Genomic DNA, 26,538 nt, shown 5'->3' with positions numbered 1-26,538 from the left:
GTAGAGTCTGTCATACAGAGTAAAGTAAGTCAGAAAGAGTAAAACAAATACCATATGCTAACACATATATATGGAATCTAAAAAAAAAAAAGGTTCTGAAGAACCTAGGGGCAGGACAGGAATAAAGACGCAGACATAGAGAATGGACTTGAGGACACGGGGAGGGGGAAGGGTAAGCTGAGACGAAGTGAGAGAGTGGCATGGACATATATACACTACCAAATGTAAAATAGATAGCTAGTGGGAAGCAGCCGCATAGCACAGGGAGATCAGCTCGGTGCTTTGTGACCACCTAGAGGGGTGGGATAGGGAGGGTGGGAGGGAGGGAGATGCAAGAGGGAAGAGATATGGGAACATATGTATATGTATAACTGATTCACTTTGTTATAAAGCAGAAACTAACACACCATTGTAAAGCAATTATACTCCAATAAAGATGTTAAAAAATATATAAGGCTATTCTGAGTCTTCTTTTTCAAACTGAATTTTGTAAAGGAAAGGTGTTCTCCAGATGTTCCCCAGATGTGTCTCTAGTATGTCCCAAACTGTGCTTCTGGGGAAAAGGTTTTGTTTTTGTGTTTGTGCTTTTTTTTTTTTTTAGCTGGGACAAAATGTTTCACTGTTAAATAATGTCCATCTTTCCTCACTTTACAAAATAATAGGTTAATGGATATAGTTATCCTAATTTTATAATATTTTTTCTATAATTTTTCTTAAGCTTTTTATACTTGCTAATATTCACATGTTGCCTTCTCAAGAGATCTAGCTGAGAACAAAATGTATGAACAAATAACAGACAAGAACAATTTTGACATAGCCAGTATAGTTCATACGGACTGTGTGTGTATGTGTGTGTGTGTGTGTGTGTAAGTTCATGCACATTATTTTATATGGGAAACATCATATTTTCTGCCAGTGAAATTAATCCAAGGGTACACTATAGCTTGCAGACTGGAGGTTCTCTGCTCAGAGTGGTCAAAAACTCTTGCTTGGAAAAGCTGACATTTTTCTAAATTGACTTTTTTTTTCTAGGTAACTGTGTGCCTTTAAAAAAAAAGTTGCTGGGCTTCCCTGGTGGCGCAGTGGTTGAGAATCTGCCTGCTAATGCAGGGGACACGGGTTCGAGCCCTGGCCTGGGAAGATCCCACATGCCGCAGAGCGGCTGGGCCCGTGAGCCACAACTGCTGAGCCTGCGCGTCTGGAGCCTGTGCTCCGCAACGAGAGAGGCCCGTGCATCGCGATGAAGAGTGGCCCCCGCTTGCCACAACTGGAGAAAGCCCTCGCACAGAAACGATGACCCAACACAGCCAAAATCAATCAATCAATCAATCAATCAAAACATACGCATCTGATTCAAGATCCTCATTAAAAAAAAAAAAAAAAAAATAGTTACTAAAAAAAAAAAAAAAAAAAAAGTTGCTCCATTTTCATACTCTTTTTGTATAGATCTTATGCTTGTTTCTTTTTTTAAAATTAACATTTTTATTTTGAAATAAGTGTGGAGAAAAGTTGCAGAAATAGTATAAAAACTTCATTATATTCTTCACCCAGATTTCCCAAATATTATCCATAAACTATAAATTATTTACCATATTTCCTCTCTCACACACGTGCACACGTATGTATAATTTGAGAGTTTGTAGACACAATGTCTCAACATCACAAAATGCTTTAGTGTGTATTTCCTAAAACACAAGGACATATTCTTACATAACCACAATATAATCAGCCAAGTCAGGAAGTTAACATTCATACAATGCCACCATCTAATGCACGCACGTTAGTCAGATTTCACCAATCATCCCAATAATGTTCTTTACAAAAAACACTAAACAACAACAATGACAACAGCAGCAGGTAGTAATTTGGATGAGGAGCACATGGTGCATTTACTTTGACTGGATTTTTGTTTTTCAGTTTACTGTGGAACTATACCTCAGCGCCTCTTTTTCCTTCTTGATTTTGACATTTTCACAATTACAAGTCAGATCTTTGTAGACTATTCCTCATTTGGGGTTTGTCTAATATTTCCTCATGATTATACTGAGGTTGTACATTTCTTGGACAGATATAACATAGAATTGATGTTATGTGTTTCCTGGTACGCCTGTCAGGAGGCACGTGATGTCTGTTTGTCCATGATTGGTGATGTTAATTGGCTTACTTCCTTGAGGTGATGTCTGCCAGGTCTCTCTATCGTAAAATTACTATTTCCTCTCATCATAATTAATAAATATATAATGAGGAGATACTTTGAGGCTATGTAGCTATTGGGTTACTCTCCTATTTTGTCACCCATTGATGATTCTTGTCTGATTCAATTTATTACTATACATTTATTAAATGGTAATTTTCTAACTTCACATTTTTTTCTCTATATTCATTACTTGGCATTAAAAGGGCTCTTCTTTCTTTGCTATTTATTTTTTGAGTGATGCTTGGTATATAGCTTCTTCCCTGAGCCCCCCCCAGATGCACCCCTTCTCTGAGATCCCCACACATCCTCACAATCCAGTAACTAAAAGTCTAACTCTTGGAAATCAGGGGGCTTCCAGGGCTCCTCTTCACTGGCGTTCACTCGGACTGGTCAGTGCCTGTGGTGTGGCTTCAGTATGTGAAGCCAGAATGGGATTCCTGCCCATCCAGGAAATAGACCAGTTAAGAGCAATTGAACTTCTGGTTCAGTGGTCCTCAATCTCGGATGTATATTGGAAACACCTGGAGAGTTTAATCATTCACTAATGCCTGGACGCTTCTCCCATCACCCAGGTGACTCTGATATGCTGTCAAGGTTGGGTGTCACTGCCGTGGTGGAGCAGTGGAGTCGGGGAGCTTTCTTGTTCGTCTCAGCTAAGTATAGCAGGAATTTAAATGTGATGAGAATTCTAGCAAACAGGAGTAAGAAACTAAGTTATCAGCTTCATGAAGGAGAGGGAGACAGAGAGACAGGGGAAGGAGGAAGAAGCAGAAGGAGGAGGAGACAAATAGAAGAGATGGGAAGAGAGGAGAGAGGGAGGGAGAGAGAAATGGGGCAAAATATAAACAATGGATAAAGCTCATTATAGGGCATATGGGAATTCTTGCGGCTTTCCTATAAATTTGAAATTGTAACAAAATATTCTTATTCCTCAGGAAAGACCAGATCCTTGTAAACATTAGCCTGTGGGTCCTCTGGTCATCACAGAAAAAAGTAATGAGGGAATAAATCCTTTATTTACTCTCAACATTTAAGATGGGGTTTTGAGTAGAGGAGGTGAGATGGAAAAAGTGTTACAGTCTCAGAGTCACTCAGAGCTGACCTGAACTTAGAGACCACTGAGGGATGAGGAATGACAGAGACCCATCTGCCAGAAGGTTCTAGGAGGAAGTTGGGGTCATCCCTTTCCACCTCAACTCTGAGCCCTTCTTTTTGTAGTGTATCATTAGGCTTTCTGGAAACTGCAGTCACAAAACACATAAACTGGAAAAACACTTGAGGTCATCTAATTCACGCTCCTACCCTGTGTAGGAAGGTTTTCAAACATTTCCCCAGCAGTACTGTCTAAGACCCCCGTCTAATATATATGCATAATATCAATATAAATGCATCCCTTTTAAATGTAGAAACAAATCATTCTGCATAGGTTGATATAAATATAATTCCTCTCTGGAGGCAGTCAGCAGCGGGGGAAATGATCCGTGGCACTGGGAAAGACTCAGAGGTGGATGCTGTGAACCCAAGGAGAAAATGGCCAGCCGGGGGCTTATAGAAGCTTCACCTCAGCTCCACAAGGGCGGGGGGTACTTGTCCATTTCCTGTTCATTTTGGTGGCTTCTGTTCTGACCTAACATCAAGCTCACAGAGAATGCTCAGTGAATATGTGCATGGTGACTAAATGCTGAGATCAAGAGATGGAGAGGAAAATAAAATGAAAGAAGGAAGGCTTAATAAGAACCAGAACTTGAAGTGGGTACGGAGGAGAGGAACTGCACAGGGCCATGAGCTATACAAATGGAGCATTAGAAGATTCTGGCTGCAGAACCTTGGAGTAGCTGCCCAGCTGACTTGAACTTGTCAAGACAGACCCGAGAATAAGGCTGTAGCACAGACCGAGGTTTGTCATCAGAAACCCAGCCAGGAGGTTCTTCTTTTTTTGTCTTTCTGTTTTTACCTAAAAGATCGAGGTTGAAAGAATTTGCTTGGGGGGCTTGGAGTAACACAGATTGGAATAGAAATGTCAGACTTATTTGTTAATTGGGCAAACCAGAGAGAAAAGGTCTCTTTGATTGTTTTCAGTTTCTATCTAGATTCATTTTTATCTGTGTGTTTCTTCATGCTGTAGAATGTAATTTGTGCACTTCAAACTGCTGCCAAAGGGCCTCAACCATGTTTTAAGATTATTACCTAAAGGAGAGCCTTCATTTCCCTTGAATGATGACAACAGAGAAGCCCAGCAGTGAACCCAGACGATCCCTCTGGCTTTGGGTAAGCTGTGTTTTCTTCTTTGCTCGGCCCCTCAAGCAGTGGCAAAGAGTTTACGGAGGCTAGATCCCTGATCTCCAGGGAATTAGGATCCCTCTAAACACCTCGGAATATTCAGGGTAGGGGTCCCTTCCAGAAGTTAGGAACCATGAGCAAGGCAGTTCATGGACTAGCATGCCCTCGACCTGTTCCCAGAGCCCAAGTCAGCCTCCCTGGCCAGTTAGGCTCTTGACACCTGGTGATCTGAGTGTTGAGAAAGTGGTACTTGTTGAGTAAATAAAGATCATCTGACAGTGGAGGCACAGGTGAGGTAAGCAAGGCCTGCCTTAGATGTTGCATTTTGGGCCACCAGGCCCTCAGATGCCCTCTGGATGCCTTATCCTGAGCCATTCAAGAGACCTCCCAGCTGCCTCTCCTGGACCGAAGGCTCAAAGGAAAGAGATGGCAACAGGAAGCGGGTTGAATTCTATTTAATTTGGTGTCTTGAGCTTTGTTCCTTGTAAACAGAGCACCTTCCTTTACTGCAAATCACACATGTGGCTTGCTGCCTCTGCCTCACAGGGAGGGTCGGACAAAAATGTCAGAAGAAAAGAGAAACCGGAGCCCCTCCAGGGCCAGCATGGGCTGAGGAGGGTTTACAGGGCTCCCCCTCTGCATTCAAGCCCCCTCCTCCCCACGCGGCATCCCCTCAATCAAGCTGGGGCACTGGACTGCTCAGAGACCCATTACCTCACCCAGCCTTGAATCTAGATTTTGTTAGAAAATGTGTGGTCCCACCAGTGCTTCTAAAGCTTTAAAGGATGGATTGCCGCGCTTCTCATGGGAAAGGCTTTATGGACTCTGTGCCACGCCCACGCCTGCAGTTTCATGGCCGAAGTCATGAGAAGGGCACAGATGGGGGACTTTGGGGGCCAAAGCAGAGGGGAGTTTCTGTGTTTGGTGATAAGGGGAGGCCTGAGCAGGGAGGGGCCTGAGTATGTGACATGAGGAGACGGTATCAGGCTCCAGCCCGCAGGGTGGCTAGGAGCCAAGACACGGCCCCCTGCCCAAACAAGAGGGCAGTCAGGGGGAGGCGCCTTGGTGTGGCAGTGCTGGAGCCTGAGAGGGCCATGGGGGCCGCCCTGAAGCCTGCAGGGGTTCTGTCCTGGGGCTCCACTTTGCCTCTGGAGGACTCCAAGCAAGGACCCCGGGGAGCAGGGATGATTTCCGGAATCCAGCCTGTTGTGTTTTCCACTAGCTCCTGCAGGAGAAGGGAGAACATGGGTGAAGGTGGAAGCATCCCCACCTCCTTTCCTCTCCTAAGACCTTACTTGGTAATCCCCAGTCCTTGCAGCCTCACAGGCTAACTGGGAGACTACCATCCACACCCAGAGCAGCGTCAGCCCTCTTTCTGCTCCCTCACCTTCTCCCTCTCTGACCCAGCGTTCCTGCCATTGTCATTCATACCCCTCATTCTTCTCTTTTCCGGCCTCGTCCACCACCCTCCCACTCCCCTCCATCCCTAACCCCGGGAGCGTGGTGTCTCCTGGGACACTTACATCAATGGTCTTTATTATCACCGTCTGCTGGGCCTCCTTGCAGGCCTTCTCAGCCTTTTTAATGTTCTCCGGGGTCCACTCTACATTGTTCATGGCCATCATGCCTTCCATGGAACTGTCATGGGCAGGAAGAACAGACACTAGTTGAGGGTTGACTGAAAGCTTTGACAAAATGTGTATAAAGTAGCCTCACTTTTGTTAGCATGAGCTCCATGTTGGCATAAACCATAAGGAATGTCTTACAACTCAATGGCACAACCGTGAGCTTGGCAGAAGGAGAAATATCATCAGAGCTCAGAGAAGAGAATTTTTAAAAGTGAAAAAGAGAAAGTTCTGACTCTTTAAAGAAGTGTTTCTTAATCTGGGGGCCATGAAGTCCAAGAAGGTTGATAGGGTGACTTCAGGGAAACTATAAATGTCCTGAAATTATATGTGAAATGGGATGTATCTGCAAAGATGTGCATTTTTCTTGGAAAGGAGTTTCAGCGCTTTCATCAGAGTCTCAGGGAGGCCCCTTAGTCCCAAGTAATTAAGGGTCACTACTTGAAAGTAAACAGTCTTTGAATCAGGTAGTGTATGAGAAAAAGGCAGACAAATACTTTGTACACAAGTGATCTAACTTCTAGAGGTCACTCTTGAGGGTCTTATCTTCCAGGATGACTCACTCTGATGCCTCCTCCCCCAGCTCATGGGCCACGTGGATGATGTCAGCGTACCCCATGCAGCTGGAGATGTTGTTTCGGGGATAGTAGAAGAGAAAGATGAAGCACATCTCATTAACGGTGCTGGGACCCCCCTGGAGAAGGAGAGAGAGAGAGATGGAGAGACAGAGATACACAGGCATGCAGAGAGAGGGGAACAAGGTAGGCAGAAACTAGATTAGGTGATCATTCTACCAATGAGACTGTTTTCCTTTTCCCTTAACCTTGAGCCAGCTCACTAATTGTTATTTACTACTTCTCACCACACTTGCTTTCTCCTCCTGTGTTTCTAATCGGTGGACAATTATTGATATTATTTCCAAAGAAATATCCCGCGTATCTTCCCCATCCTCCACATTTCCATTGCTATTGCCCTGGTTTGAGAAAAGATGGTTGAGAAGATAAGATACGAGTTTCCCGAAAAAGCCACTCCCTTTGAGCTTCCCTGGAATTCCCCATCTCTACATGTCAAAAGCAGGACCCACTCAAATATGTCACATGTTCAGTTCACTGTAATAGGACCTGATGATTTTTTTCCCCTGTGAATTCCCCTAGTGCATTTTCCCCATTCTTCTCTTATGGTGTATTTTACTTTCTAACTTGTGTTGTAATCATTTGTATGGCTGTATTTTCTTCCTTGGAAGCATGCAATCCATTTTGAATCCTACAGGCACTGAGCCATTCCTGACACACAAAATATGGGCTCCTTGTGACCATAATAATAATAGCTAACTCCAACAATCTACAAAAAGTCGGGCAATGATCTAGATGTTTTAGGCATGTTAATCAACTCTCCCCCAAATCTTATGAGATAGATAGTATTAATTCTTTTAAGAATTAGGAAACTGAGACACAAGGAATCTGAATAATTTGTCTAAGGTTATAAAGTTATTAATGATCATGTTGACATTCAGACCCAGGCAATCAGGCCCAGAGTCCACGCTCTTAGACACTATCACATGCTTTCCTTTCATAATCTTAGTGGGTTGTTGACAGAGAAAACGGGAATCCTTGTACCCATCTTACAGTCATGGGGATGCGAGAGCATGAAGCCCCATGCGCCTGGGTAATACCATTGGAGAAAGAAAGGGGCTTCAGCTGGAATAATCTGAGTCACGTGATAGCCAAGGCCAGGGATGGGGCTCTATTCTGAGGCTACTGTCATTGACCACAATGGGGAGAGAGGTACTTACAAAAGTCAAGGAGTCGCGGTCCAGCGTCTGGTAGTGACACTCTACCAGCAATTCATCTCCCTGTGCAGAGTGAAACAAAGGCTCAAAGTAAGACACAGAGGGACTGGTACAGTCCTCTTGGCTAACAGTAGTGAGTGCTGACCCTGCCTTCCCCCGACGCCAGCCATGCCTCCCCCCAGGCTCCCACCGGCTTGATGGCCACTTGAGAAGGTAAATCTCGAGTCTCCTGCAGATTGAAGTCGTAGGAATCATGTTTACAGATTGTTCGGAGTTGTGTTCCATTTCTGGAGGGGGACAAGGGGAGGGGACAGGAATAAGGAGAGGATGAAGCAGGGAGGGGGTCTATCAACAAAGAAGCAGCTTGTGCGGTCATTCTGTGGGCACAGATTGCCCGTAAAATGAAAAAGCTCCTCCCTCCACTGTCATATTCCTGTCATCACTACTCTAGGGATAGTTCTAGCTTCTCCTACTCCCAACTGAGCATAACGTCATGCCGCAGAATAAATAATTATTGCTAACATTTATTTCCAAATACAGAAGGGAGAGCTTCCAATCTGTGTCTTCCTTACCTGTATTGCACGGCCTGCAGAGTGCGGCCAGCCAAGTGGGTGTGGAGCAGGTAGCCGCAGACCTGGATGTCAGGCATCGGGGCCCCGTTCATCTGTGGCAGGGAGGAGACCACCTGGCTTGTTAGGAACTCTCGTCTGGCCCCGCTCCTCGGTTTCCTCCTTTCATATCTGACACCTTCGTCTTATGACTGAGACACACCCCTTTAGTCCCTACTGGACCTCCTGGCCCCTCTTCCTGCCCCGCAGCCCTGCCTCCTGGCTCCCCCGCCCCATTCAGGTGAGCGATTTTCCTGAGCACCGGGCAGTGGTCATTCTCCAAGTCTGGGGCCCAAGCTGTGCCTGGTGGGTCACACCAGATTTGCGATGGGGAACCGGGAAGCTCAGGGAGGAGGGGTGCCTCCCGGCTTCACCTCTTCAAACTTCTCCGTCTTACACAGCCCGTAGGACGCGAAGGACTCGGCGCCCGGGGGTATGAAGTGGATGGGGAAAGTGAAGAAGCCCAGCTGCAGGACACCCATGTCATATTTGCGCAGCTGCGCCGTGAGGTACACTCGAATCCCCGAGGAGTCGTACACACCTGGTGCAGGAAGGACCAATCACAGGATGCAGGAGACCGTGTCGCACGGTGGGGAGAAAGAGGCCCTGGGAAAGCGGGGGGGGGGGGGGCGCTGCAAGCAAAAGGAGTAGGCGTGCATCCCCTTCCCGACACCTAGAGGACTCGGCCAGCCTCACCTGCTGCTCTCCCATAAATGCTCTAGGTGCTCACCAGGAAGGCTGTGGAAATTGCTGTAGTGAATCTCCAGTCGGACCCACTGGGGGTCCAAAGGCGTCCCAATAGAGATACCCACCTCACCTGGAAACTGGTAACTGTTGGATGGAGGGTGATTTGGCGGCAAGAATGGCTGGGAAGTAGGTGCAGGGACCCGGGCCCGCCCTTGTCTTTTGGCCCTCATCCCAGACCTCCCGTTTCCCCACCTTCCATCAATCCAACAATCCCAGTTGCCCAACCACACGTGTCCCCTTAGCCGCCGATTTCTCTCATCACACGACTCACTGTGCCCCCGACAGCCCAGCCCACGATGACCTGCGAGCAGAGGGAGAAGGCGGGGTGGGCCCCATAGCAGTCGCTGATGCCCTTGGGGAGAGCACTGGCCTTGCCGCAGGCGTACCCCACGATGTGGTGCACCATCGTCTCCTTGTGATGGACCAACTTGGGCTCAAACTGGGCGGGGGACGCAGGACAGAGTGTGGTCAAGATCTTCTGGGCCATGTCCTTATGCGCCCTATTCCTTTTCCCCAAATAAAACTATGCCCAGTCCCCACTTCTCTCTCTTTCTTTTTCTTCCGTTTCCTCTTGTTTTTTTCCTTCCCCAACCTATCATTTCCCCTGCACTCAGTCTGACTCCTCTCTCAGCCCTCACCCTTTTAAAATCCCTTCCTGAAAGCACAACACACTTGATCCAGCCGGGAACATCCCAAGACTTTCTACTTTTCTTTAAGAACCTTGTCAGTTCTCTATATTTGAGCATGTGATTTGCCTTGTTGGATTCACTCTCTAAAGAAAACAGTGGCTCCCACACATTTGCCACTCATTGTAAGGTCATACTTTTATTTATTCGATCAAAATTGAAATCACTTAAATGTGAAGTCAGGTGACCAATTTGAGTTTCCTCTAGCCAGACTTTCCCGACTTGACAGCCTTTGGCTGCGTTTCCCCAGCCTGCACCTCCTCCTGGGCTAAGAGAACACAATTCTGGGCCCAGGGCAGGACTTATACTTTGTTCTTTGCAAACACTTATTAACCAATGACCATCATCAAAATCGCTGCTGCACTGTGGGGCGTGAATAAAACAGTGCTGGGAGCTATAGTTCTGGGCTCAGGAAATCATGAACCTGCCACCTCCACCAAACCTGGTCTGGCCCCCATGTTCTCCTGACCACCTCCCTCCTGCATCCCCCCAGCAGTTTTCTGAACACCATCTCTTCAGAGTGAACCATGCCCACTGCTATCTCAACCACCTTGACAATGTCCTGCCGCCTGTTTCATGGTACCTTGTAGATATGGTGCTTCTTGCTAACGATGGGGAGAGGGAGGAAGGTGCAGGCATACGTGGTGTCATCCTCTGGGATGAGGAACTGGAGCAGGACACACAGAGGCTGAGCAGGTGGTAGGGAGGCTCGCAGAGAAGCAGGGGAAGGGACAGGTCGGGGAAGGGCGGCCACTTGAGGGCCAGTTTGACCATCCTCGGGGGACCAAGGGGAGTCAGAGGAACCTCAGTTCCAGGAACGTACTAATATTGGGTGCAAGAGGAAGGTCTGGATTGAGAGGAAGATGGGCAGTGGCTGGAGGCGGCTGGGTGGGGAGGAGGGGTCTTACATCAGTGATCTCCAAGTCATGGATGATGGTGTCCTCGGGGACATCGAGATCATTGGGGTGGACAATTTGGAGCAGGAAGATGGACTTCACAAAAGTACGCTCCTGATCCAACTTCAGAGTGGCATCTGGGCCGTAGGCGGCAAGCACCCTCACAGTGTCACTCTGAGGGTGTCAAGGGCATCGAGGTGCTGCAGCCCCTGAGCAGCACTTTGCACACATCCACACCCAACCACCGACACAAGCCACTTGCTCACATCGACAGTGGAACTTATAGGGACAGAGTAAAGGGACAAAGTAGGTGATTAAATAGTTAATCCCACAAGGGGATTGTAAGTAGAGAAAAAAGTATGGCGGACCCCTGTAAGTTAATGATTACTCAAGAAAGCAGGTTTACTTAACCACAAAACCAAGCAGGCTTGCTTAGCAACAAAACCATGCCACAGAAGCATGAGACATGCCCCCAAACAATAAAACAATGGTGACATGAGACCCACATCCTGCCCAGTGAGCTCAGTAAGTTAATGACCCCTAGGACATGCTCTCTGCACGCATAAAAAACAATAATTTATGGAAAGGTGACATTTCAAAGTGAAAGACCCTCACGGTACTGAGACCTGAAATAATTTTTCCTTAGTGCCATGACAGTCCTGGCTTGACAATGTTGGGACAAGAAAACTCCCCTGCCCAACCTGGAGGAGGAGCTGATGATGGAAGCTTGTGTCTACTCAAGAATGAGGAAGAAGTTGGTCTTCTCCCCCTCCCCACTTTTCCTTTGATTGTAAAACTGTAGACCACTAAGTTCTCTGGGGCGGCACCCTCTCGCCCACCTGATGGAAGCCTCACAAGCTTCCTATTCTAATAAGTCACTTCTTATCTATCACTTTGCCTCTCCCTGAATTCTTTCTGCACTGAGACATAAAGAACCAGAGCTCTTTGGAGCCCCCCAAAACGCCACCTAGGGGTTTCAGAAAGGAGAACGCTTCAGACTGGGGGTCAGAACTAGTCAGGTTCCAGTTCTGCCTAGAGGCTGACTTGCTGGAGATGTTAGGTAAGTCACACCCCCTCTCATGTCCCCTCTCTGAGCCTGTGTCCACATCTGGTTCATGACACTGAAGTTCAAGGAGATCAGACAAGGTTCTTCAGGAGGGGACACTAGGGAGGGTGGCATGGGGCTGTCAGTGGGAGGCCACCTGTAGAGGGCTGGTGGAATCAGAGGCGGCAGGATTGTGGCCGTGCCTGGGAAGGCTGAGAGAGGTGAGGGCCCTGGAACCGAGACTGGCTGCCTGACAGGCACGGCCATTCCAGATTGGGGGTGACTTCACCTCCTAGAAGGAGAGGCTGCTTGTGAGCAAATGCTCCTCTCTCCTCCCTCTTTTACCGTGATGTCTTAGTCATGAGGGTCACAGGAGCGGAAGGGCCTGGAGAAGCGCATCGTGGTATAGATGGCATCTTCTGTCAGTGCCAGCAGCTCCGCGTCCTGGCTCTCGTCCTCCTCCAGAGCGTCTTCGTCTACCAGGTGCTCATCCTGGGGTCCAGGGAAGGTCAAGGGGTAAGAACCAGGAGCCCTAAGTGGTCATGGATTCTGAGTAGTCTGGGTCCATTTAGCCCCCCTAAAGTACCAAATTAGCAGAACCCAGGTCTGTATTATTTAATATAATTTGCTCCTAGGACAGAGCATGGCATCGAGGGGGGATTCGTGGGGAAGACGGATGGACGGTGTCTGATGGAGTTTAACCACTTGACCTTGCTTTACTTCTCCCATTTCAAATCTCGTCTCCATAAATCCTAATATTCCTATATCCCTAAGTCTTAAAAGCTCACTTATTCTCTGACCTGTCTATGCTATTCCTCTTCTCATGGGGCTCTTAACATGGACACTTCGCCATATAAATGAAGTTTAGATTGAGTGAGACTGGGAGACGGGTGAGCTGCGTCTTCATCTGTAAAATGGGGTAAGAAACCTCATGGTGATGCTGTGAGGTTTAATGTGCAAAGAATTTGGACCAATGCCTGCTTAACCAAAAATGAGTAACAGTTTTAAGCTATTATTGTTGCAGGTGCTGATGTTGTTATTAGATTATTTTATGCTGCGGTGTATTTGAGCCTAAAGGTAACTGAAGATGAGGACTGTGCACCAAACAGCTTTGACTCTCCCCCCAGTGACCTGCACCGAGATCGTGGTCCAGGACTCGCTCTCTTTCTGTCCAATGGCTCCATTCCCTTGGCAACTTAGAGACATGCAGTCTGGAAGACCTAGCTTCAAACTCTCCAATGGACCATTTCTGTAGGGAGAGGTCAGCCGTCAGTTGGTGCTCTGGGCCTGGGCCTGGATGTGTTTGGAAAATGCGGATCCTTCCAGGACTCAGAGCCACCCTCCACCCAGCAAGAGACCCTCACGCTTGGGAGGGAGTCACCCTCACACTCACCGAGAAATAGACATTGCCGTCCGGCGAGACTCCTCCAACAACCAGATCGCTTCCCACTCTGGTGTAGCGATTTGTGATACCCAAGCCCACCCAGCCAGCTGTCCGGACCTGGAGCTCAAAAGTGATGATCTCAGCCTCAAGGTCAAAGTCCCAGTGCAGGAAAATGACATTAGAAGGATCTAGGAACGTGGAATAACGCAGACGCGATGTGGGGCCCAGGTGGTTGCCTCGAGAGGAGGTCGGCAGGGCCGTAAGTAGGAGAAGCCAAAAGAGAAGGGCACAGGCCATGGCTCCTGGGGCCTGAAGCATCTCTCCTAGATGGACACTCAAGAAGTACAGACTTCTATGCATCTCTGCCTGTGCCAGGCACCGTGCCACGGGGGAGGGACAGACTGGGGCTCTTCTGATCTGATTATCTCTGGGTTCAGAGTGGCGCCACTTACATAACTTGGAGGCGTAAGGTGCCCAGAGAAGGGTGCCCTTGCCCTGGAGTAGGGACCTGGCATGAAATTCTGGGGAATGAATCACTCAGTCTCCTCCATCCTGACCCAATACCAGTGTCCTACCCATGGGGACCCTGCAGAATCAAGGAGGTTTTGTTTCTCCCTGCCTCTCCCTCTTCCTCCTTCCATTCTCTCCCTTTCTGCCCCCACCATCCCTGTATCCTTGGATGTTCTTACTGAGCGCTCTGGCCTCTGGCACATGTCCCTCACCCCAACTTCTTATGGGCATTTTCTATTTTGTCTCTGTATAGAAATGATGCACAGACAGGGAGTGGGGGTGGGGCTCCAAGAGGCCCTGCCTTCCAGCCTCCCTACAGTGCAGGAGGAGAGGAGGTGTTGGGAGGGGGGAGGGGAAGGCTGTGATCTCTGTCTCCTGGAGGAGTCTTTGCTACTAATCCCTGGAAGGACGTGTCGAGGTGAAGGACCCATAATCAGCTTTCCAGATGGGCACGTCTGGGGCAGCTTCGAGTTTCTGCACATCGCTGGGGAGGGGCAAAGAGGAGGAGGAGGAGGTGGGGAAGGAGAGGGAGAAAATGGGGAATCAATGTGCATTTGCCTTTGGGATGCTCTGCACTTTGCCCTTCCTCCCACAAATTGCCATTTGGAGAAGTCACATTCAGGGACCCTCCACTGGAGTCTTGGCCCACTTCCCTGCTGGCAAGCTCTTTGGTACGAGGCAAACAGTAGAAACGCAGAGGAATATTAAAATATCAGAACACCAGAGTGAAAAGGAACTTTAGATCCACTTGATTTTCCAAAAATTCCAGTCCACTTAATTTTTTGATGAGGAAGTGGGAACATCAGGGAGTAACATGCGTAGTGCCTGAACCCCCATCCCGTCGGTGGCAGAGCTAACTGCAAGACCATAGGGGCCCTGCCCCCAGGATGGTGCTCTTTCCATTATTTCCTTAGGTCACAGACACCCATAAGACACTCAGCCCCCTGGAGGCATCTCTACCATGGCTTGTCCCGGTGGAGGGAGCTGGTGTCATTTGCTGGCTGCCCCTTAGGGAGGGGACCAAAGTCTCTAATCCTAGAGTTCTTTCTTCCAGTGTGAGTGGCAGAGCTGATAATCATTTGACCCTCAGTGTTCTTCCTCCATCAGACAACGGAGAGGATCTGAAAAATTAACAAGGATACACGCCTCGAGGGCCTCCTCCATCACAGAATCCGGACCACATGTCTCCACACGGGAATCCAGCTTAAGTGAGAGTGGGAAGAAGCTGGCACCTCTGTTTATGCCTCCATTCAGGCCCCGCCTATTCTTCTCATTACCTGTGGAGCCCATCAAAGCTGGTAAGGATCCAGCTGAGGTTGTTTGTAGCTGCTGTGAGCACCTGAGTAGTAACTGGGGTGCGGTGGGGAGAAAACACCGTTCCCAAGAGGGCAAGCATACCGCCCACCTCTGAGCAGGCAGAGCAGGTAGGGAGCTAAGCAGCCACCTGGAAGGAAGAGGCTTACTTTGGCCCAGGACGGGAGCCTGGGGAGGCACCGACCTTGAGGAACCGGAGCCAGGGAGGAGATAACAGGGGTGTCAGAGACACTCTGATCCCAATCGCACTTGGGGATTAAGACAAATGCAGAAGGGGGCCGGGAGATAGGACTGCCAGCCCTGTAAACCAAGATGGGCCCAGGATCCGTTTTCCTGCAATCCGCTCACCGGCCAGAGTGCTGGCCTTGGGGAGGACCAGTGACCACCACAGCTCAGGGAATCTCTTCTCCTGGGTCCTGTCTGTCTGGCTTTCCATGGGGCTTTTCTCGACTTTTTCTCCTTTTCTTCCCCAGTTATGGTTTTCTCCCCTCTCCCAGCCCCCTTTCCTTTCATCATCCAAATCCCAGAGTTGACTCTCTCGGCAGCAAACCTCAGGATTAAGTGCACGAGGCTTGTGAGGACACACCATCTCGGCGTGTCCTTTGGTCTGGTGTTCAAGAGGTGTGATTTGGGCAATGCTTCACAGAGCTCATCTCTCTCCCTCTCTGGAGTGATGGATGCGGCTGGGAATAGGCAAGGGGGCCAAAGACAAGAGTGACTCAGCACATGAGATCAGAGCAGAGGTTACCTGAGGGGAAGGGGACACGGAGGTGGGTGAAACAGGTGAAGGGGGTCAACTGCACGGTGATGGATGGTAACCATACTTGTGGTGGAGATCACTTTGCAGTGTTTACAGGTGTTGAATTATAATGCTGTACACCTGAAACTTACATACAAAAAAATCAGATTCCCGCCTCCCCCCCAAAAAAGGGAATCAGCACATGTTACTTAGAATGTAGTGCAATTGACATTTTGTGCGCATTTAGATTATGCAAATTTGAAAGTGTGATATAGAAAATATTAATGAAGTTACACACGGAATTGTACATAATGAAAATCTGTATTTTTAAAAAATCAGGAACCACACAGTTTCAAAGCTAGCGAGCCAAGTGAATTGTAAACTGTATTATGCCATCACCAAATGCCATCAATGACTGTTATCTTTCGCCAGACTCATGTGAACCGTATTGTTGCATGTATTAAAACTCCAGCAGATTAGAAAAAATGGTGACTCTGGGAGGCACAGACCCCCAGGATGCCAGGCCGCTGCTGGGCCCAGACATACAGACTCTCTCGGAAGATGGGTCTGCGGCCTCTCCCTGCTGTAGTTCCTTTCTCCATTTATGGAGTGTCCTGACACCAACTTGAATGTTGTGCAGCCCCAGGTCCTGAAAGAGTAAAGTTTGGTTGCTAGACCCCTCTGTGTCGCCATAGTTCTGTGTATAAAATGCTGAGGTTGTAGCCATGGTAGGTGTGGGTCCTTTAAATCTCATTTCCCACATCATTGGTTACCAAAACACGAGGCCTCTCATCAATGTTAAAAAGTTACGAGAACTTGTGATTTGAATCTCAGTTGATTACTAAGTGATAGGAGATTAAAGACCAATAAAAGCCACTATAATTATGTTTTTATCGGAAGTTTACAATTGCAATAATAGAGGTCAACTCATTAAGCGATTAGTCTCTGCCAAGTTTTATCCTCAGAAGTGTTCATGTATGAATCCACTTACTCCTATGAAATGGCTTTCATTATTATCTTCGTCTTACAGAGGAAGAAACTGAAGTCCAAGTTCACACTACCAGGAAGTGACAGCACTGAGAGTTGCTGGGAAAATACAATTAAAAACAAAATCCCCTCCCAACTCAGAGACTCTCTCCACAAAGGTAGAAGAGAAAGAAAACAGTTTTATTATTGAATAATCATTAAGTCAGAATGTGATACACATCACAAACATTTTGTTAAGAGATTGCAGAGACAAAAAGAAATTTCGGCCTATCATACAGGCCAGCAGATCAAAACCACTACACACGTGTTCTCAAGATAAGCAATAACTAGTCCTCAAATGAGAGGACTCGACAGGACCTGTTGTTAATCCACAGTTCATGCTGAAGTCACTTGGTAATTGGGCTGTCTATCTGTGTTTGCAAATTGGCTTTACCAAAGGAGAAATAAACATGTTATATATCTTTATGATGAAATCATTTTGCAACTCGGTGCCAGCCATCTGCTTTAGACTAAGTTAAGCTCATCTTCCTTGATGTTTATATTCTGAAGAGATGGTTACAGGTCCTTGAGAAAGACATTCCTGGGTCTTAATGCTGGCAAGAGGTGATTTAGCTTTTAAGAAGAGTGTATGCATTTCAAAGAGACAGAGAAAGAACTTACAAGTTTTCTAAAGTAAATTCTCTAAGAAAATGGAGGGGAGGGAAGTCTCTCCCCTTATTTTCAACAGGAGAACTGAGCCTCTTCCGTTTGGTTTGTATTTGCTTTTACAGAGGAAAACACAGGTCACTGGAGGTGAGTGTCCATTGCCGACCGCCCAACACTGACCCGCAGCAGCCTCTGTGCCTATGAGAAGATGTCTGTTCAATCTGCAAGTGTGGCTTCGTTGCAATGAGGTATTTTAATTCCTTGCAAAAATTTGAGGCACGGATTCAGCTTGGAATCTCTGCGAGGCAGCTGAGAGGGTGCAGGGCCAGGTACCTTCACTAAGGCCCTCAGTGAGCCTGGGGGGTGTGTACGAGTGTGAGTGTGTGTTGGGTGCCGAAACAGGAAACTCCAGTTTGAGGTTTGAGCCTCAGTGAGAAGATGAGATAAGATATTGAGTTTCCTGGAAAAGCCACTCCCTTTTGAGTGTCGGGCCCAGAGAGTCTCAGACACTAATCGCCACCTTACAGGCCAGGATCGGCTCTCCTGCCTAGGCCGTCCCTGTCCCACGGCCCCCCGTCCCACTGCCCTGCTGGAGAGGCCCGGGAATGGCCCCATTTCCCATCCTGTGGGGCTGGGTTCTCATGGCTGCAGTGAGCACAGGTCAGAGGCCAGGCAGAGACAGCCACTCGGTGCATTGAGGGGGGGAAAAAGGGACTGGGGCACTGGGGCCCCTGTAGGTACAGAAGGTTTTGCTCCCTGATCCCAGCTCTACGAATCTCCTCGCCCTGTGAGAATACCTGTCCTGTTCCCAGCAGCCTCCTCTTGGCCTTACTCATAGGACCCCCTCTTCAGGATTTGGCTGTAACTAGTTATTTCTGGCAGTGACCGCTACCCCCAGGACCTTTAGCCTGGCCTGCTTGTGTGTTTCAGACGCCGACACAAGCTTGGTGGAGCAAAGCCCCAGGTGGGTCCTGGTACCTCGCGGACAGGCTGAAACCCTGCGCTGCATCCTGAAGGATTCCCAGTACCCCTGGATGAGCTGGTACCAACAGGATCTCCAGGGGCAGCTACAGGTGCTGGCCAGTCTGCGGAGTTCCGGGGATGAGGAGGCCATATCCCTTCCTGGAGCAGATTACCGGGCCACGCGGGTCGGTGACAGAGAGCTGAGCCTACACGTGGCCAACGTGACCCAGGGCAGAACCCTATTCTGCACCTGCAGTAAAGACACAGTGAGACATCCTTCTTGGGCAAATGAATAAAAACCACTCCTGGTTCCCAACCACAGACCCAACCTCCTCCGCCTCCTCTGCCCTGACGGCCCTCCCCAGCCTGCTTCCTCCCCACCCAGAGACTCCCTTCTGGCCTCTTTACTACAAGCAGACCTCCCCTGCCACTTTCCCATTGCGCTTCAGAGACACTCGGCCAAATGGGCACAGCAATCGACCCGTGGGCTCTGCAGGGCTGGGGGCAGCCTTGGCTCTGCCACTTGGGACTTTGGGGAAGACCTCATCTCACTGAAACTTAGGTTCTGTGTCTGCAAAGTACAGACAGTAACTCTACCCAACTCAGAAGGTTGCTGCTAGGATTAAACGACACAATTCAGGTGAAGCCTTTAGGAAAATACAGAGGCATGTTGGAAGCAATCACTGTTAGCTATTTTCTCCACAGTATGCGTGTATAAAAAGCATATTGCATTTCAATACCAGTATCAGTGCCCAGAGGGGCGCTGAAAAGAAACCCAGAGAAATTCTGGGAGCTCAGAAAAGGGGTAGAGTGAATATCTCAACGTATGACCCCCCACTCACACCCCTGGAATAAATAAGCACATGTTTTTTCCAATTAGATCCACATTCTCGGCGCTCAGCACTGCCTAAATTTCTCACACCTCAATCTCAAGTCGATCTTTCTAAAATTAAGATCCACAGAGAGGGCCTGACCTAGAAAGGACCAGCGTCTGGGTTCCGTAGCGGAGGACTTACCAAATATTGACCTAAAAGCCATGGCTCAGAACTGGGTCTGCAGCCTGAGGAAGGGCACACGTGGAGTCAGGGCCGAACGAGGGGGCTCAGCCCCCAGACAAATGGCCGGGAACCGGTGGGAGAGGTGTTATGAGAGAGACCCCCATCCTGAGACCCCTGCAGAGATGGGAGACCGGCCTGCAGCTAATCCACTCTGCTTCCGGCTCGGAGCTTCTCCATCCCAGACGGTGTGGACCACGTGAGCAGGTAACTGGGGTGCAGGGTGGGAGGGAGTGAATAAGGAGGCATTTCAAAGGCAGCCCCGCCGCTGATGGCGGGGTGGGTGCGGGGTGGTTTGCGGTGCAGAGCTGCAGGCACTTGCTCTTTCCTCAGTGCTTGTGGGCAGTGAGAAGTTTTTTCCATCAGGGAGCGCCATCTGCCCACGAATCTCCGCGACCTGCACCAAGGGCATGGCAGCAGCCATAGGTGTTGGTCTTCTCTCAGCCCCTTTCAGGTGTGGTGGCGAACACCTGCCCGACTCTAGAGGACAAGGACAGGGCTGAGGAGGAGGTCGAGAGCCTGGCCCAGAGCCCTGGGGGCCTTTGGATACCTGTATTCTCTCATTTCTCCAGGAAGGGTGCCTCTGTTTGAGAATATCACTGCGAGGTCCGCCGTCAGAGGCCATCAAGAGGCGGTTTAATACAGAGGAGATGGTAGGGCAGGGAGGCCCTGGGCCACCGGCTCTTAAAGGAAAGCTGGGGCCCTCTGCTGGCAGGTCTTAAAACAACTACAGCCAAGCATCTGGCTGGAGTGATGGAAAGGACCATTGCTCTGATGGGTTCCCTTCAACCTCAATCCCTGAGAGCTCTCTGGCGACTTCCTGGATGCAATTCTGCTCTCTCAGACCATGAAATATGCCTTAATACTATTGCCTGTATCCTTGATTCCATGGTGATGAAACTAGCCCTCGCAGAATGGCAGATGGTAGGGGTTCAAACGATGCTTTTTGACTGAATGGATAATGTTATTCCCTGGTTACTCAGATAGGAAATATTGATCAATGTCCTGTGAGTCTCCCGTCTTCAGGTTGATAAGAGTGATTTGTCCATGTCTTTGCAAAGTATATTTAACTTCATTTTCTCCTTCAATACTTTCAAATGCTCTATTAGGCAAGTACATACCACCATTTTTTTAAAAATAGGGAAATGGATGCTCAAGAGTTTGGGTGACTTGCCTGATGTCACATAGCTAGTAGTAGTAGAACCAGGCCTCAAAAAACAGGAATTCTGATTCTACGTCTAGGACTCTCAACACCTCTCTCTGCATAATGAATACATTACTACTGGGATGGGGGAGGTGTCACCTGGCAGGCATCTTTGCCCCCCTCCAGAAAAAAGATGCACATAACATTGCTAGTGATGTGGGAATTCCCTGGTGGTTCAGTGGTTAGGACTCAGTGCTCTCACTGCTGGGGCCCCGGGTTCAAATCCTGGTTGGGGGAAATAGAAAACATTGCTGGTGATGCCATCAGGAGAGGCTGTTTGGCGAATATGGTCAGAGAACGCAGGGAGGTCTACACACCACATGGAGCAGGTCAGGTGAGTGGCCCGAGAAGAAGAGTGAGGAAAGGGCCAAGCTAGTCACCCTGGATTCAGGATCAGACTGGAACAGACAGAATTGTACTGATTAAATCTAATCACTTGGAGGGAAAAGCAATGTATGTTCTGATTGTGTAAACCAGCTTCTGCCCCATAGTTATCTTCACGGTTTGGATTAGTCTGAAGATCGTGGAATTGAAGGACTGGCCCGTGAATCCAGTCACCAACGACAGCTGTCTACTTGTTCTCCTTTGTCTCAGTCACTCTCTCAATCAATCCATCAATGTATAAAAATGCCTGCTCAGTTGTCAGTATTTTACTAGGTAGGGTGTGACTTTCAAGAAATATGAGGCATGTTTCCTCTTTACTTCCTCCAAATTTTACCCCTCTTATTTCCTTCCTTATTCTTTCATTTAGAAGGTCCTCAGAGAGCAGAAAGCATGAGCTCAAAATTTCTCTTGTAGTTCCGAGCGGCAAAGAAAGGAGTTATATATCTTTGTGTAACATCTTGGTTATAATTCAGACTCCTGAGCCCCAAGCAGAAACACAGCTAGTATTTAAGACCCATATGCCATCGTTTCAGGGCCCCTGAGCAGGGGAGCAAGAGGGGGTCTAATGTGAAGGTAGGGGATTAAATACAGGTGGGCCTGGGGAGAGGGGAGTTGATAATGAGTTAATAATTGTTAGGGTTTCAGGATCCACGCAAGGGTCCCTTGAGCTTGGGCATACACACAGAGTGCCCTGGTGGGAGCTTGTTGATGATAAACTGGGATGAACTGGATAAACTGGGTTTGGGATGAATCCTGACATGTTTGGACATGAAAATAGTTTTCATTCTTTTTTTTTTTTAGATTTTTTTTGATGTGGACCATTGTTTTAAAGTCTTTATTGAATTCGTTACAATATTGCTTCTGTTTTATGTTTTGGTTTTTTTGGCGGCGAGGCATGTGGGATCTTAGCTCCCCGACCAGAGATCAAACCCATACCCTCTGCATTGGAAGGCGAAGTCTTTACCACTGGACCACCAGGGAAGTCCCAGCAAATAAGTTTAATTCTAATTGAAGAAATAAGCACAGATGTAAAGAAATGGTGACAGATTCCCAGTCATCCCTTGGTAAAGGCATCAGTGGAATTATGATTTCTTGAGTGCCTACTATGTGCTAAGTATTATGCTACGTGCCTTACATAAGTTATTTTTTCCCAACAATCCAGAAAAGTATTATGGGTCCCATTTGAGAGATAAATACACTAAGGCAAGAGAGGTTAAATTACTTAATTACTTGCCCAAGGACACACAGCTAGTAGCTGTTGAAGCTAGGATTAAATACCAGCTTGGATCCCAAATCCACACTCTTTCAACTACACTAACCCTAGGTCACTCTTTGGGGGAATCTAGAAATTAGATGAACTTGCAGTGGAGGGGCAGATGGTAGGAGTCAAAGAGGGGATGGGGGTGACAATAACGGGGGGAGTCAGCTAAGCTAACACCAGAGCGTACTGAAGTGAGGGTACAAGGGCAACCAGGCAGGCTGTCAGGGCCAGGTGGCCAGTGGAGGCGTGGCAGGCCAGGGAAACAAAGTGTATGGCAGGCACTTAGCAGCAGGACGTTGTGACAGCAGGAAGCTGGCCTCTTATGGGTTTCTAGCACCACCTGGGGAGAGTAAAGCAGAGTCCTAGGCTTATAGGAGCCAGAGAATCAGACAAGGTTGTCACGTCAAAGACAGCATTAATGGAACTGGGATACCAAGGGTGACTTTACTGCAGGAACAGAACAGAAGCCCAGTCATTAGAGCTGGGCCTGTTAAGGTAGAAAAATGTAATAGCAAGTTTGGCTTGGTGATGAGTCACTTGAATAAGGAGGGTGTTTAAACTCCTTTCACAAAGGACAGCCTTGGACCCAGGTCTTGGGCTGCTGTTGTAGATGGAGCTCTGTGGATTATAGACGTGCCAATTAAATTGGTCGGGGTAGGGGTTTGGGGCTTCGGAGAGCCAGGGACGAGCAAGTATGGGCTGGGAGAAAGACAGGGAAAGACATTTGTCTCTATGGCATATTGGTTTAATTTTGGTCAGAGCAGCTGCCAGAAACCCCAGAGTAAGATAATCAAGCTGCCTAGTACTGTGTGAGTTTTCAAAGGGCCTGGGAGTGATGGCCTTGGGGTTTCCTGTCAGTGTCCTCCCCTGGCCCAGCTTCTCAAACCCCCATCTTTAGCTTCCGCTGGGCAATTTGATTCTATTCCAATTGTTTGAGCCAGTGACTTTAAACCAGGGCTTTTTTTTTTTTCCCACCCTGGTTCCCTATTGAACAGAGCTCATTCTTATGGTTTCTCAGATCCTCCCATCCTTGAAGTAAATACACGAAGGAAGAAATTCTAAATTAAATTCTAAGACGTCTTGAAAGTCTCATCAGTGCAGTAGCTGGTGTTCATTTCTGTGCACAAGAACAAGCTCTAGCCTAATCTTCACCTAGTTTTTGTGAGACCCTATCCGTTCACATTTAGATTTTGGGATCATAGCTTTGCAGCCTTCAGAATGGCGGTTATAGGCCGTATCACCAATGGAACAACATGCTCTGCAAATCCTGATGTATTGTTAGGATTTGAGGAGGCTAATGAGTGACACCCCTATTTTCTTTACATAAATTCTGAACAAATTGAGAGAGATAAAGGAGTAAGGCAGATGGAGAGGGAAATTTCTAGCAATGTTACTTGTGGAGCTGATAGAGAATACGGCTTAGATATATGACAGCAGGATGCCCAGTGCTGCAACTTAAAATGAGAAAGACTTATCCCGCCCTTCAGGACACTGAGGGGTAGACTCTGTCCTGTTTTCTGTTAAAAACACAAAATGCAAATGAACAGAGAAGCCTTGAAGGAGAACGTTATAGGTGTCACATTTTCTCCTCCTTCAGTGTCATTTATCTCCTGCCAAAGAACCTTTTACATTTTAATGTAACTTGCTAAAGGAACATAGACAATGTCAAGTTATTAATTTCACCTGCTTCTCTAACTCTTAAAATGGAAATGAATGATATTACATGATGATGTTTGGGGCCTTGAAGAGGATTCTCTCAAGGGTCCTCTGTAAAAACGGGATCCCTGGGAATGAAATTGACAGGAAGTTCAAGTTCTTATTTGATTTACATAATCAAAAAACCAACCAGAAAAAACACCAACAGATCTGATAACAGTGGACCGATGTGAGTCAATATGCTAAAGTATCACAGCCTTCTCTCTCGCTCACAGACCTGTTAGTTATATTAACTGATTCAATGCCCCTTGAGCGGAAGGGAGCTGGAGAATGGACTCTATTCTAACACTGAGAGTCTTCGAGCTTATAGAAAAGTGACCAGTGTCTATTTACCTGGCGACTTGTGCTCCGCGGACAAGAACATAGCTTACTTTTTTGAGGGAACCTGAATGAGTTCTAATTTGTGGTGGTGGGAAGACATGGTTCGTGCCACCCTCTGATCAGAGTGGTGCTTATGAAAATTGAGGGATTCATGGATTCTTTTTTTTTAACCTAAGTCTTTCCTAGAGCAATTCAATGGGGTTCTGAATTTATTTCCTTATTTCCTATGTGTACTGTTGTCGGGGGAGGTGCACTTTTTCATCTACAACTGGTAGAATTGCTACAACTATTACAATCTCTCCCTGGCCTGTGACAGGAGGGCTTTTGTTGTAGAAAAGGCTAAGAGGAAGTTGACGGAAACTTCCTTTAGTAAATCTAAAGCATGAGTGCACTGCCGAGATCAGTACTACCAACACAGACTCAAACTGTGCTGGGTGGTAATTTCTATTATAATCCCATTCAGTTCTTCAGCTTGGCCCAAGTCAAAAGAGTAGTGGGGAATGATAGTGTTCGATTATTAGGTAATCAGGTGGTAATGCCAATTACAGTTGCTGTTCCATACGTAGCCTCCTTACCAGAGCAAATAAATACAGTCCTTCATTCTTGGTATGCAACTATTCACCTAGCAAGTGCATTTGTGTTGTTGTTGTTTAACAGCTTTATTGAAATATAATTGTCATACGATAAACTGCATATATTTAAAACATACAATTTGATGAGTTTGACAGGTTTGTTAAACATGTGATTAAATCGTCACCATAGTCAAGATAATGAACATATTTATCACGCGTAGAAATGTTTCCCTTTGCGTTACCTCTCCCTCACTCCACTTTCTGCATCCTTGCCTACACTAGACCACTTATCTGCCTTCAGTCACTGTAAATCTGTGTGCATGTAGATAAAACTGGAGTCATACTGTACGTATTCATTTTGTCTGGCTTATTTCACTCAGCTTAATTATTTTGAGGTTGTCCATGTTGATAGTTGTATCGAATGTTCATTCGTTTATATTGCTGCGAAGTATTCTATTGTATGGCTATACCACAACATTTTTTTTTCTGTTTACCCATTTATGATCACGGCAAGTGCATTTTTATACGTTGTCTTTGAGAAGTTCAGAATTACTTAGCTTTCATTTGGCAGAAACAGCAGTATATATTTCACCTCCAGAGCAATCATGATTGCTCTGGCCCTGTACCTGAATGTAATCTTTAAGGGACTTGGCATTCTCAAAGGGTACCATACTGGTCTGCTGTATTGATGATATCATGTCGATAGGACCAGACAGCAAGTAGCAAGTTTCCCAGATGTCTTGGGAAAACAGATGTGTGGTAATGAGTAGGTGATGCAACAAGTAAAAATAGAATCACCTGCTTCTGCAGTGAAGCTTGTGGGTGTATGGTGAGTTCCTCCACTGAAATGAACGCATTGTTGAAACTTGTGCTCTCCACCATTAAGAGTGATGTCCGAAGGTCTCTAAATTTTATGAGCAACATATATCTCACTAGGATATCATGCTCTGAGCCATTTAATGAGTGATCTAAAAAGTTGCTAGTTTAGGGAGAGACTAAGTCAGAAAAGATTCTCCAGCCTGCACAAGTTGAAGTGCAACTGGTTCTGTTTCTTGGGTTTAAACTCTGTGGCTTCAATGGTGCTAACAGTATTTTTAGCAACCTAGATGAAGTGTATGGCAAAGCCTAATAAGAAAATCAATACAGAGATCCCTAAACTAGGTAGCAAAGTCACGGTAGCTTTTTGGGAAAAACTTCTGGTTTGCTACTAGGGTCAGGTGTAGATTAAATGCCAGACTGCCGACCGCCTGTTGACCATGAAACTTGCTCTAGGTGGGGCTACCTGCCTCTCCTTGTCATTAACTTGGATATGCTCAGTAGCATTCCATTCTCAATTAGAAAGATAAATGGAGCAGAAGTAAATCAGGCCCTGAGTGTCCAAATTAGTTGCATAAGCAATTGCTCTGGGCAGCCTTTCCTCAATCCACACTTATGACCTCAAAGAGATTTCTCCCTGAACAGTTCACTGAGGGTGAAAAGACTTCACCTTGATTATGCATAACTTTGGTTGATATATTGGTCCAATTGCACGTGTACTGTTGTGATATTAAAACCCTTCAGAGGGATGCCATGAAGGAAAAAGGAGGATTGAATTCTTCTCAGGAGACAAA

At 47.2% G+C, this 26,538-nt stretch overlaps 1 protein-coding gene and 1 gene segment (V, D, J or C); one reads left to right on the top strand and one right to left on the bottom strand.

Annotated features, from left to right (window-relative positions):
• Window positions 1–5,459: 5,459 nt before the first annotated feature.
• On the bottom strand, window positions 5,460–13,575 carry LOC103001000 (putative DBH-like monooxygenase protein 2). The gene is given in 13 exon segments (XM_007177263.2): window positions 5,460–5,702; window positions 6,001–6,115; window positions 6,666–6,796; window positions 7,895–7,954; window positions 8,082–8,178; window positions 8,464–8,555; window positions 8,874–9,040; window positions 9,230–9,333; window positions 9,519–9,685; window positions 10,516–10,599; window positions 10,841–11,002; window positions 12,219–12,365; window positions 13,267–13,575. Coding segments are annotated over 13 exon segments (1,878 nt in total).
• A 4,482-nt stretch (window positions 13,576–18,057) lies between these two features.
• LOC103000730 (T-cell receptor beta chain V region E1-like) lies at window positions 18,058–20,061 on the top strand. The segment is given in 3 exon segments: window positions 18,058–18,112; window positions 18,383–18,670; window positions 19,925–20,061. Coding segments are annotated over 3 exon segments (480 nt in total).
• The last annotated feature ends 6,477 nt before the right edge of the window (window positions 20,062–26,538 follow it).

Source organism: Balaenoptera acutorostrata, chromosome 7 (genome assembly GCF_949987535.1).
Source record: "Balaenoptera acutorostrata chromosome 7, mBalAcu1.1, whole genome shotgun sequence".
Classification (NCBI taxonomy): Eukaryota; Metazoa; Chordata; class Mammalia; order Artiodactyla; family Balaenopteridae; genus Balaenoptera; species Balaenoptera acutorostrata.
Note: the sequence above shows the minus strand (reverse complement) of the source record. Positions and strands in the feature narration are given on the sequence as shown.